This window comes from Oncorhynchus clarkii, chromosome 24 (assembly GCF_045791955.1).
Source record: "Oncorhynchus clarkii lewisi isolate Uvic-CL-2024 chromosome 24, UVic_Ocla_1.0, whole genome shotgun sequence".
Taxonomy (NCBI): Eukaryota; Metazoa; Chordata; class Actinopteri; order Salmoniformes; family Salmonidae; genus Oncorhynchus; species Oncorhynchus clarkii.
In genome coordinates, this window is record NC_092170.1 from 8,431,726 (window position 1) to 8,445,572 (window position 13,847).

Here is a 13,847-nt window from a genome sequence, read left to right on the forward strand (position 1 = left end):
TCTAGCATCTTGTGTGATTTGGCACAAACGAACATGTCATGTGAACTACGTCAGTCAGGTGTTTTCATGGCAATATGTTGAATATCCTCTAAATACCCTGGAATCTATACTGAACAAAAATATAAACGCAACATGTAAAGTGTTGGTTTCATGAGCTGAAATAAAAGATCCCAGAAATATTCCATAAGCACAAAAAGCTTTTCTCTCAAATTTTGTGCACAAATTTGTTTACATCCCTGTTAGTGAGCATTTATCCTTTGCCAAGATAATCCATCCACCTGACAGGTGTGGGATATCAAGAAGCTGATTAAACGGCATGATCATTACATAGGTGCACCTTGTGCTATGGACAATAAAAGGCCACTAAAATGTGTTGTTTTGTCCCAAAACACAATGCTGCAGATGTCTCAAGTTTTGAGTGTTAAATTATCATGCTGACTGCAGGAATATCCAACAAAACTGTCGCCAGATAATTGAATGTTCGTTTGACGAAGTGTATTGTTTTATTGTATTATCAAAACATATTTTCTGTAGCCTGTAAAATAGCATTGTGCATAGTGTGGGCAATTAATAGAAAATTCAAGAGGGAGAAAATTTTGTTTGAATAGATTTTACAGAAACACATGACTTTGATGCCAATTGGAATAAAACTAGACGATAAAGCCACCGTTTGAGAGTAAGGTGTGAAGGGAGCAGCATGTGATGGCTCAATTCACAAATGCCTGCAAATTGTGAGGTGTTGGGGATTCTAGTTTTACCCCCCCCCCCCCAAACAGACGCACACGTGCCAAAATACAAATGGCCACAGGCTTTCTTGTGAAAATTAAGTTCATCTTTATTTCAATACCATGGTTATTTAGTTATATATTTAACGAATTATTGATTTAATCTGCATATTTTAATAGAATAATATCTTAATTAGTAGAATTATCAGAAGTAGGTTACTTGGGTTGGAGGAAAACGAAATTCGATTGAATGTGTCACATTTTAAATTGAATTACACTTTCCCATGCGTTATAGTTCAAGTAATAAAGAACTAGTACTACCACTGAAATGACTATAGTGACATATTGTTTTGTTGTTTACTAAGCATGTGACAAATACAATTTAATTTGAAGTGACAATTACGTAATGCACTAGGTAGGTTATTTACATAGATCTGGACAAAAGTGAGTATTTTTTTTGTCTGTCTGCTTTAGTGAGGTCATTTTTATTACCGGCAGAGTTTGGCCTTATTTGAGTAGGCTGGGACAAGTTGGGGGTAAGAAATGAAGAGGTGTCCTGCAAAGGGCAATGTGCCATTTCATTTGGATCAAGCAAAATCTGCTCGTGGAAAGGTGCGACCAAACTCTACGAACAAAGTGCCACCTTAAACTGCTATTTAATGAACATGCACGCGGCAGAAAGCCTGGGAATCGGCCTGTGGTGTTGCACTTGACACCTCTACAGAATGAGCAAATTCACATTTATAGGCGCCCTACGCCTTCTGCCACGGAGTAACACCTCTCCAAATGTTCAAGGAGTGCGTCTTTCCGCTCCTCCTGGTTGTTCCCTCTTTTTCTCCGCCCAGTTTTAGCACCACAGGTCAGACACACGCCACACTATGGCAAAAGCGACGAATCCTACACCATTTGGACATTGGGCACGTGTGGCGAATTGAGTGGCAAGTGCTAGAACATTTGCCCAAAAGCTGTTCCAATATGGTTGAAGAAATAGCACAACATTTAGATGCAAATCGACCAAATATTTTTAATTTCATGACATTCACATTTCTGACAAGCTCGTTCCACCGACATTATGCATGCTAAATACGTGTTAAATGCGTGCTGTGTCATGTCCTGTCGAATATCTGCCTCTGCAAACACAGGCAAATTACAATTATGCACATTCGATCGTGGCATCTGGTCATCGACTTATTTTACCATTCTTTCTCCCTTCGTCGAATTCCTCTCATTACAAGCCACGCGGCGACACCTGCGTAGGCCTATCCCTAACAATTGTATCTGATATTCATTTGCATAATACTAGTGCTTGACTTGGGATGGAAGAAGTGCAGGAGCTGTCTTTCCAAGTCGGTCCATTTGTTCACCGAAATTCACAAATGACATTATGGTATAGAGAGAGAGAGAGACCTCTGATTATTCAATGTTAACGGTTTATACACATTTTCCATGACCTCCATGGCTTTTAACCAAATTTCCATGACTATTATTATAGCCTACATGAAAGGTAAGAATTATTGATACTGGAAAGCTGCTGTGTCTGATCCCATGTAGTCCTATTACCTCCTGCCGTTGTGTCCTTGATCAAGGCACTTTAGTCCCCCACAGAACTGCACAGTTATAGTCAGTCACATGTTGTTAACCTGTGGTCAACCCTCCATCTAGAGAGCTCCTTGGGTGTGCAGGATTTTTCAACATTTAAGGTAGGCTATTTCAAATCAAGGTATCTATCTAGACATGTTTATGTATAAGGCTCAAATATTAATGTTTCAGGGGAGATCTATGCACAGCAGGTTTTGTCCATTAGGCTATTCTTAGAATATGTTTAACGTTGCCGCAATTGCATGGCTACTGTTTAATCTTGGGAATCCCAGTTTTCCAACGGTGCAGATTTATTTAGGCTCTACAGTGCTGGTGGAAAGGCAACAACAAAATTAATGCTTAATTAGCTATAGTTACCTACCGCGATAACTGCTACAAGTTATGTTTTGAATTGTTTTTTTTATTTTTATGGATTGATCCTATTTTAAAAGTGTGCTTTTATGAATGACAATGACAATTATAAAACTAATTTCCTTGACTTTTCATGACCTTACAAACCCTCAATTGGCAATTTGTAACGGCGCATCATGCCATTCATGCTGGCACATTTTCAATCTGCGCAATTTCGAACAGCCTATCCTCAGTCACTCACACATTCACAGAATAGCGGCAAATAAACTTGAAACAAAGCGGAATCAGGATATTAATATCCATCCTCCATTGCTATTCCATGAAGAGCCAGTACTCAATAACCCCAAAAAGGGAAGTGCCGATACGACGTTCCGGACAGTTTCCGCCGAAGTCAAGCACTGCAACAAAATCAATAAGTGTCAAGAATTGGGCGCAAAAACTTTGACGCATTTGACTACAGGTCCCATGAGAGCGTAAATATGCCAAACAAAATGTGCATTGGATGTTACATATGTTGTCATTGTTTCAGGCAATTATCTGCTTTCACTGACTCAAATGTGTATTGGACAGAAGGCTTAGTGTCATGGACCTAATAAAAAGGTCATAGTTGACATTCATATCCTATCAAACGTGTCATAACACAACATGCTGTTGTGTTAAAACCACACAACTTGCATTGTTGTTTTGGTTAAATTAACTCATACAAAGGAAGCGTTCCGTCCGGTTGTGGATACGCATGATGGCAACTTTTATTGTTTACAGAGAACAGTTCATATTTATTTATCCAGTCTTTTGTCCCGAGTTGGAACTCAAGCCGCGAAAGCATCCAGTCTGGATAATTATCCAACAAAATAATGACAATAGAGGTTCATCGTTACCCTCTTTTTTTTTTTTTGACGCGCTTCAGCCGAAGCGTGCCCGGGGTAGTCAGGGCCAGCCGAGGCACGCGCGGCCCTCATTAGCATTACAATAGACGAGCGCCGAAGATGAGCAACAGTTTGCAAAGCTGCCCATTGTCTCTGTAGATCCCCGCAACAGCAAGCACACACGCAGTCTACTGACACACATTAGATTGTAGGCTACAGATAATGTCGCTGTCGTGTGGAAGTCAGATTTATGGTTATTTTTGTTATTCCTTTACGTTTTTAATTGCGCCTTTAAATGTTCATTGTCATTTTGTTTATTTATTTAACCTTTATTTAACTAGGCAATACAGCATCAAACAAGGAAATGTTCTAGGCTAAAGCTATTAAACTACACTCCCTTCATCCGATTATTTAGTAGTTATTCCATTGCCATAGCCTTCCTTCAGAGGTTTGGATAGAACGAACGACCGGGCAATTGCTCATGTTTTCGCAGAGAGAATATGGCGGACACGCTCCACTTGACTGGAAGCCACTCGAGGGCCATCGGCACCATTACAGAGATACATAAACAGACAGCCGTACCAAAAACGGTATAACACAGATTCTATATGCCTACCTGCTATGTGTAGTTGAAGCTGGAACAGTTATAATAAAATAAAAATGTATTGGTCACATACAATATATACAGTACCAGTCAAAAGTTTGGACACACCTACTCATTCCACGGTTTTTTATTTTTTACTATTTTCTACATTGTAGAATAATAGTGAAGACATCAAAACGAAGAAATTACACATATGGAATCATGTCGTAACCAAAAAAAGTGGTAAACAAAAAATATATTTTATATTTGATATTCTTCAAAGTAGCCACCCTTTGCCTTGATGAAAGCTTCGCATACTCTTGACATTTTGTCAACCAGCTTCATGAGGTAGTCACCTGAAATTAATTTAAATTAACAGGTGTGCCTTGTTAAGTGAATTTTGTGGAATTTCTTTCCTTAATGCATTTGAGCCAATCAGTTGTGTTGTGACAAGGTAAGGGTGGTATACAGAAGATAGCCCTATTTGGTGAAAGACCAGGTCCATTTTACGGCAAGAACAGCTCAAATAAGCAAAGAGAAACGACAGTCTATCATTACTTTCAGACATGAAGGTCAGTCAATCCAGAAATGTCAAGAACTTTGAACGTTTCTTCAAGTGCAATCGCAAAAACCATCAAGTGCTATGATGAAACTGGCTCTCATGAAGACCACCACAGGAAACCTCTGCTGCAGAGTATAAGTTCATTAGTTACCAGCCTCTCAAATTGCAGCCCAAATAAATGCTTCACAGAGTTCAAGTAACAGACATCTCAACATAAACTGTTCAGAGGAGACTGTGTGAATCAGGCCTTAATGGTCGAATTGCTGCAAATAAACCACTATTAAAGGACACCAATAAGAAGAAGAGACTTGCTTGGGCCAGGAAACAAGAGCACTGAACAGTAGACCGGTGTATATACAGTACCAGTCAAAAGTTTGGACACCTTTTTTTTTAGGAATGTTTGCAAATTTAGTCAAAATAAAAACCAGAAATACCTTAACTACATAAGTATCCAGACCTTTTGCTATGATACTCGAAATTGAGCTCAGGTGCATCCTGATTACATTCATCATCCTTGATGTTTCTACAACTTGGAGTCCACCTGTGGTAAATTCAATTGATTGGACATGATTTGGAAAAACACACACCTGTCTATATAAGGTCCCACGATTGACAGTGCATGTCAGAGCAAAAACCAAGGCATGAGGTCGAAGGAATTGTCTCTAGAGCGCCGAGACAGAATTGTGTCGAGGCACAGATCTGGGGAAGGGCACCAAAAAATGTCCGCAGCACCGAAGGTTGCCAAGAACACAGTGGCCTCCATCATTCTTAAATGGAAGAAGTCTGGAACCACCAAGACTTCCTAGAGCTAGCAGCCCCGCCAAACTGTACAATCAGGGAGAAGCGCCTTGGTCAGGGAGGTGACCAAGAACCCAATGGTCACTCTGACAGAGTTCCTCTGTGGAGAAGGGAGAACCTTCCATGACGCCCATCTCTACAGCACTCCACCAATCAGGCCTTTATGGTAGAGTGGCCAGACGGAAGCCACTCCGTGAATGCACATGACAGCCCGGTTAGAGTTTGCCAAAAGGCACCTAAAGGACTCTCAGACCATGAGAAACAAGAGTCTTTGGTCTAATGAAATCAAGATTGAACTCTTTGGCCTGAATGCTAAGCGTCACATCTGGAGGAAACCTGGCATCATCCCTACGGTGAAGCATGGTGGTGGCAGCAAGCTGTGGGGATGATTTTCAGTGGCAGGGACTGGGAGACTAATCAGGATTGAGTGAAGGATAAACGTAGCAGTACATAAACACTGTTGATGAAAACCTGCTCCGTAGCACACAGGACCTCAGACTGGGGTGAAGGTTCACCTTCCAACAGGACAACGACCCTAAGCACACAGCCAAGACCATGCAGAAGTGGCTTCGGGAAAAGTCTGAGTGTCCTTGAGTGGCCCAGCCAGAGCCCGGACTTGAACCTGATCCAACATCTCTGGAGAAAATAGCTCTGCAGCAACGCTCCCCATCCAATCTGACAGAGATTGAGAGGATCTACAGAGAGGCATGGGAGAAACTACACAAATACAGTATATACATATGAAGTGGGTAAAACACGATGTAAACATTATTTAAAGTGACCAGTGTTTCATGAATATGTACATAGGGCAGCAGCCTCAACGGTGCCGGGTGGTAGTCATCTAGTGACAGTAACTCAAGTTCAAGACAGGGCACTGGGCAGGGGCCGGCTAGTGTCGACTATTTAACTGTCTGCCTTGAGATTGCCTTGAGATTGAAAAACAGCGTCTGTCTCTCGGTCCCAGCTTTGGTGCACCTGTACTGACCTAATGAGGGACAGGATTTATTCATATTGACTGATATCATGCTCAGCTCCTGCCTGCACGCACGCGCGTAGACATAATTGTAGCGATATTTATGGGCCTACATTTTAAATTTACAAAAGTGGAATGGATTGTATGCTACTTACTCTGCCCGGACCCGAGCAGCATGAGATATGGTAGCCTATCCTACATCATTAGCTGTGTTGTGGTGTAGGATAGGCTACCCCCTAATCTGTCCAGTCAAAAACAATGCTATTTAGACGATTAAAGTGCCTACCTATGGAAATGGTTCACTTTTCCCTTCTCTGACATTGGGGGCTTATTGCGTGCTTAATGCGCAGCGAAGACGTTGTGTAGCCCAGCCTATGGAAGGAGAAGGTGGGTTGCATAGCCAGGTGCCGTTGATTATCATACAGCTGTAGTCATGACCCCCCCCCCCCCCCCCCCCCCCCCCATACAAAAGCAATTATCTGACATTTCCAGTGCTACTCCTCCGAATCTTTCGATGACACAATAAAATATCTCGCTCCGAAGTCTGCCGGTTTGAGGCCTCACACGCGTCAGAACAATTACAATTCTGGGGCTGAATTAAAGTGGTGTGCGCGAAGCCCCCTCCCCCGTACACGGTCATTGTCCTCCCTCCCAGGAGAAAAGGATGAAAACATCCATGAAGAATAGGGTGGCACGCGGCACGCTGAAGAAAACAAAAAGAAGAGAAAACTAACCACAGCTTAATAATAGAAGTAAAGTCACTGGGGATGTTTCATGGCCAATCACATTATGACCCCATCACGCTTACACAGCAAACCTACATTTCCCCATCGATAAAGTGTATTCAACATTGCATGTATCCAGTCATGTAATTTACTACCTCTTGAAATTAATGTCTAATCATAGATCAACATATGTTTGTTTTTTTTAAATCACACGAGTGCAGGTTAGGTCTCTTCGCAATCAAGGTGCGCAGTTCTTTCAACGTGTATATATAGCCTATGTCTTCACATTTTTCGTTCAGGTATGTGGCTGAAGTATCCATAGAGCCTTAAACTTTGCATTTCGTTATATTACCCTATCCAATTTGGTGACACAGAATCAAAGCACATCGTAAACAGTCCCCAAATTGCATCCAAGTCTGCACAGCCTTTGACACACTCCCCTCATTCGCGCCCACTTCCTCCCCCCTCTGATGCTGGAAGGCGGTATAAAATCCCTTGTGCACGTTCCACTTCACGTAACTAAAGGTAGAAGTCCAGAGTGCAACTGCTCCGCAGAGCAAAGGGATTTTATTTTCGTTGTGAGCTCCATTTCTATTAAGTATCGTCTGAAGACTAAAAACAATCTGACAAGAAGTGCGATCTATTTTTACATTTCGCACATGATATTTCTCTTCTTGTTTTGGGATACAATACATTTCCCCTCTATATTGGATATCTGACGCTGTCTGCTAAAATTTCATAGCAGACGAATAAATACTTCCCAGAATGGCTCGTTTGTTATTAACGTGTTTTTTGGCGTTGATATCAACGCAACTGGTGAGTACACATAAAAGATTCATAGAGTTATGTTATGAGTTGGTAACCTGTGCAGTCGCGCCTTTTACGCACTGATGTGTACTTAATTCTTTCCTGTAGGTCGAGTCGTCCGGTGTGTTTGAGTTGAAAGTACACTCCTTCAGTAGTACCCGTAGTGTCTGTAAACGGTCTAGGGACTGCCAGATATTCTTCCGAGTCTGCCTTAAACATTCCCAAGATGTCATCTCACCTGAGCCCCCCTGCACTTATGGCATGGGACTGACCGAAATCTTCAGTGTCGACCCGAGCTCCATCTCCAGTAGCGCACCCATCAGAGTGCCTTTCCATTTCAAGTGGCCGGTAAGTAGCCTACTGTACACATACTCAATATACCATAGAGCTGATGGGAAATTAAAGGTGCAATGCAGTCGTTTTTATCTCAATATCAAATCCTTTCTGGGTAACATTTAAGTGCCTTCCTGTGATTGTTTTCAAATAAATGGTCAAGAAGAAACAAAAAATGGCTTCTTAGTAAAGAGCAGTTTCGCATGTGAGAATTGCTAGGACTGCTAGGACTGACTGGGAGTGGGGAACTCTCTTATTAGTCGAACTAATGTACCACCTGGTGATGTCTGTCAGGCAGGCCAAAACTCCATCTCACCAATACAGGCGGAAATTTCAGGCAGTCTTTACGAACACCTCTTACACAAATCATTTTCACAATGTCACTGTATTATGGAAATATATTTAAAACATAGGGAAATCACGTGTTTTACTGCACTGGGCCTTTAATGTTTAATGCCTGGTGGTACATTTCATAGATTGGGTAATGGCATATAGATTTTCATGAAGAGTTTACACTTTAAATAATCTCGCCTTTTACAGCTTTTTGACAAAGTATATATTTTTTTCCTGTGTGGCTTGTAGGGTACATTCTCGCTCATTGTTGAAGCCTGGAACGCAGAGTCCTCCGACGGCCAGTCCACAGGTAGGTGGCCTTCAGTGCATACTACCTCTAGGGGGCGGAAAGTAGCTTGGATATTCCTCTAACAGTCATTTCCAGCACAAGCGTTTGAGTATAGACACGTTTTACTTATTTGCAAAAATGCGATAATATTTTATTAGAAAATACATATAGATTTTTAAAGTGATTACCTCACAAGATTGGATTTTATGAATGTATTTTATTTTTCGTCTGCTCAATGTCTCTCTCTTTAATAGAAAACCAGAATAACTTGATCAGCCGCTTGGCCACCCGTAGACGACTCGACATTGGCGAGGATTGGTCACAGGATGTGCATTTTGAAGAGCAAAGTGAACTTCGTTTTTCTTACCACGTTGTCTGTGATGAACATTACCACGGTGACAGCTGCTCAGACTACTGCCGTCCCCGTGACGACCCATTCGGACACTATACTTGTGATGCAGCGGGCACCAGAATGTGCCTGTCGGGTTGGAAAGGAGAATACTGCTCAGAACGTAAGTGTACTGAAGGACTACAACGTTTTTTTAAAAGATAAGGCCAAATCTTTTTAAGGTTGTTAATCAGAAATCTCGAAATAGTTAAATCAGACATTTCAACGACATATTCTGGTAAAAAAAAAACAACTGCTTCTGTCTATTCAAATATAGAGTTTGCATCCTTTGTTCGGGCCAACAATGGGAGCTGAGTGTATGGTTTAACAGGGACACGCGTTGGAACTTAATGTGCGCTCCCTTGCGTGAACAAATATGGCATGTGTTCCTTTTGTGTGCGTACCAGCTGCTTAGTTTAGTACTTAACAAATACTTGATGTGTCTGAGCTCAGTGAAGGGGTGGTTGTTTTGTGATTAGAAAGGGGAACACTCATTCAACTTTTCCCCCCTATCTCTAAAGCCATCTGCTGGTCTGGCTGTAGTGAGAAGCATGGTTATTGTGAGGCCCCTGGCGAGTGCAAGTGCCGCCTTGGGTGGCAGGGACCCCTCTGTGACGAGTGTGTCCGCTATCCTGGCTGCTTGCATGGCACCTGCGGCCAGCCGTGGCAGTGCGACTGTAAAGAGGGCTGGGGAGGACTGTTCTGCAACCAGGACCTCAACTACTGCACCAACCACAAGCCCTGCATGAACGATGCTCCCTGCACCAACACAGGCCAGGGCAGCTACACCTGTACCTGCAGGCCGGGCTTCAGTGGCAACAATTGTGAGATCGAAACCAACGAGTGTGACAGCAACCCCTGCAAGAACGGAGGCAGCTGCAATGTAAGTACCGTGTTGCATTTATCTCTCAGGATTAAATGTTGCTATCCACAGTCCAAGTCTTTTATTGTCCAATATGAAACGCCACCTTTTTAAATTACCAGGATCGGGAGAATGACTACACCTGCACCTGCCCCCAAGGCTTCTACGGGAAGAACTGTGAGATCAGTGCGATGACCTGTGCCGACGGGCCCTGCTTCAACGGTGGCACCTGCATGGAGCAGGTGACTGGTGGTTACTCCTGCCGCTGTCCTGCTGGCTACATGGGTTCCAACTGCGAGAAGAAGATTGACCGCTGCAGCAACAACCCCTGTGCTAACGGTAAGCATCCCCCTCACAGCACATCCACTGTCCTGGTGAGGGGAAACCTACCAGGACTTCTGATTGTTATGTTGGAGCCGCTCACAAACTCTTATCTGTCCGCCTGACAACAAAACTCAACCGACTGTGCTGCGGACACATTCTTTGGCAGTTACCATCATGAGTTTTTAGAAATGATTTTCTTCTTTGCACAATCTCAGTTTTGTTTTGACATGCATCCAGTCCGAGCCTAAAATGTAAAAAATGCAGCATAGGCATGGTACAAAAGAATCTTGGCTCAGACTGATATAAGGGGTGAGATATAGCTGTCATTATAAGGTGGAAAAAAAACCTAGTCTTAGAATGTTGTGGGATATTTTGTCCCCCCTGGGTTCTCATTAGCTACACTGTAACTGTACATCATGTGGGAATGAGCACAAGCTTATCTGTAATTGGCTAAATTCCTGTTGGTGTAGGAAGAAAATATACACAGTATATATTTGCCTTCCATAAGAAGCTTTGCCACTCATACCTGCACTTCAAGTTTTGATAAACATGCTGACTGTGCGTCTATCTCTGTAATAGGTGGCCAGTGCCTGGATCTGGGCCACAGCCTGATGTGCCGTTGTCGTCCTGGCTTCACTGGGCCGCGCTGTGAGATCAACATCGATGACTGCGCCCGCAACCCCTGCCACAACGCCGGGACCTGCGTGGACGGCGTCAACGACTTTACCTGCACCTGCACCCTGGGCTTCACCAGGAAAGACTGCAGCGTCCGTGCCGACGCCTGCTCCGTCTTCCCCTGCCAGAATGGAGGCACCTGCTACACACACTTCTCCGGACCTGTGTGCCAGTGTCCGGCCGGCTTCATGGGCTCCCGGTGCGAGTTTAGCCTCAAACCCACCGCCAAGCCCAAGGCTGACGGCTTGCCCGCAGTCCTGGTTGTCTCCTTCGCCCTGGGCCTGGTCACCCTCACCCTGGTGGTGTGTGCTGCCATCGTGGTCCTAAGCCAGATAAGGCGCGGGCGGAAGGCCATGGCGTCTTCTGTCCGTAACGACCTGGAGACGGTCAACAACCGTCCCATAGGTGGTTCCAACCCCTTGTCCAGCCTCCGAGAGAAGGAAGCCTTCCTCATCCCTGGCGGCCATTACAAGGTGTCCAATAAGGACGCAGCGCTGACCTCTGGCCCCGCAGACAAAAACGGAGGCAAGGCCTACAAGCAGAAGATGATTGACTACAACTTGGCCAAGGAGGAGGACCGTCATGCCAAGAACAAATTTGACCAGTAAGTATGCCTCGTCAAACTCAAACGGCGTTGTGCCAATGAAGCAGAGAGTCACCAGTGCCCTAGAGTTTGGATTGCTTGTATTGAACCCAGCGAGATGTTACAACTTGATTTCTCACTATGTGACGCTCAGGCTTTATCAGATTTTTGAAACCCTCAACTTTGTATTGGAGATCATGGGATCCACTGTTTTAGCTGTTGCATGATTCCATTGCGCCTATGGAACCTGACCTCCTTTCCCTCCCTCTATCTCTTTTCAACAGGAAATCAGAAGGCAGCATAATGGTTCCACCAATGAGCTTCCCTAAAGAAGGCTTGTACCACCCAGTTTTCATCATCCAGACAGAACTGCAAGCTGAACAGTGTGTCTTTGCTACTGAGGTAAGCAGCTCCTCTCATTCAAACTGGTTATTATTAAGAGTTTCGGAAGTTTGTCAACTAACTTTTTCAAGATTTGATTGGTAACTTTCTCCCTCTCTCTATAATTTTCCCACCTTTAGGTTTAACACAGTATTCCGACACCGAGTACTGTGACCAACAAAGGCTTTGCCTGATCATGTTTACAATCTTTCAAAGACAATTCAAAGAATTGAAGAGGATATATTAAATCAACATGTATTATTTAATATTTATTCATGCTGCTCATTAAAAATGAACTTTTTGACAACATTGACCATTTTGGAGACAATACGTGAAAAGTGGGGGTGGAGAGTAGAAAGAATGTTCCGGCATAATTTGCACTACATTTTTAATTCTAATATAATTTGCTTTCTGTTAAATTTTAACAAAAATACAACTTTCTTCTGAAGAGTGCCAAGGATTCACCAATCACAGAGATACAGGACCTTTTTCTCTCTTGATGCCTTATCGAAAAGAAAACGACATCTCAAATAATCTAGAGGCCTTTTTTATTTTTTTTACAAACTATGAATAAGATATCACTGCAATCCACTTGAGAATCAAAATGAACACCAAGGACATTTTCGTGGCCTATCTGGGCTAGTTTTTTTTGGTGTCAAGGTGGGGAACAATGTTGAAGCTATCAAAGAGCTGAAGATGAAGGTTTACTGAAAGCTTAGATGGACAGTTGTCTATTAATATCTTTGAGTTTGTAGTGGCCTTCTGGTCCCTAAACTGGACCCCCTTTCCCTATGGAAATAAATTACCAATGTGCCCTATCTTTCACATATACTTAGGAAACTCAATCTTATCAAGTGCCTGATCTTTAAATTATGCTATGACTTAAGGAAAAATGGTACTGATCTTACACACTGACATTTTGTATGTGTTCTTTTATATGTTTGTTTGATGCTGTACATGTTTTTTTCCTTCTCTTTCGGAGTATATATATTTTTTTACAAACACACCAGAAAGTCTTATTCGAAACAGTTGAAAGTTGTAGTACATGTCATTTGTACAGTTTGATTTTCTCACTGTCTTTCAATTTACAGCTTCCATCTTGCCAAACACCCAGTGATTTTTATGGCATTCCCTTGACTTGAATGAAGTGCATAAAGTCTGCTTCCCCGATTTATAAAAATATCCTCCGTTTTTTTTAACCGACAGTGCTGGATCTTTAAAAATATGTTTATTTTTTACAGAGTGAAGGACTCCAAAGAGAGGTTGTTCTTTTTAATTTGAAACCAAATTTTTTTTATTTTTAAATATTTGTATTATTGTCCTCTTTAATTTAACAATGCAATGTGTACATAACCATGAGATATTCTTTCTATTTAATTTTTTTGTACATCATTTGTATTTATGAAGAGAATTGTATATATGTCTATGTCCCAAAAAATATATTTTTTTCATAATAAATCAGAGAACAGTAATTCATGTGTTGTCTTCCACTGGGGGTTGGGGTCTTTGGGCTGCTCGCTTGATATTTATGGTAAGTAGATGGGACATGGGGCTCAAGTCGATGGGGCCCATTTACTTTTGTTGCTGGGCCCCCTGAACCCTCCTTGATAGCAGGGGTTGGCCTATCACAGAAAGGGAATCACGTGCATGACACTAGCTAGCAGATTGTTGCCTAGGAGGAGGCTGCGGT

The 13,847-nt window shown here is 42.6% G+C and overlaps 1 protein-coding gene across 1 annotated transcript; it reads left to right on the plus strand.

Annotated features, from left to right (window-relative positions):
• The first annotated feature begins 7,695 nt into the window (after positions 1-7,695).
• LOC139382382 (delta-like protein C) lies at positions 7,696-13,629 on the plus strand. Its single transcript, XM_071126389.1, has 9 exons — positions 7,696-7,998; positions 8,098-8,337; positions 8,905-8,965; positions 9,199-9,456; positions 9,854-10,215; positions 10,317-10,533; positions 11,098-11,797; positions 12,061-12,178; positions 12,298-13,629. Exons 1-9 carry the CDS (start codon positions 7,948-7,950, stop codon positions 12,301-12,303), a joined length of 2,013 nt encoding a protein of 670 aa, XP_070982490.1. The 5' UTR covers positions 7,696-7,947; the 3' UTR covers positions 12,304-13,629.
• Positions 13,630-13,847: the final 218 nt, after the last annotated feature.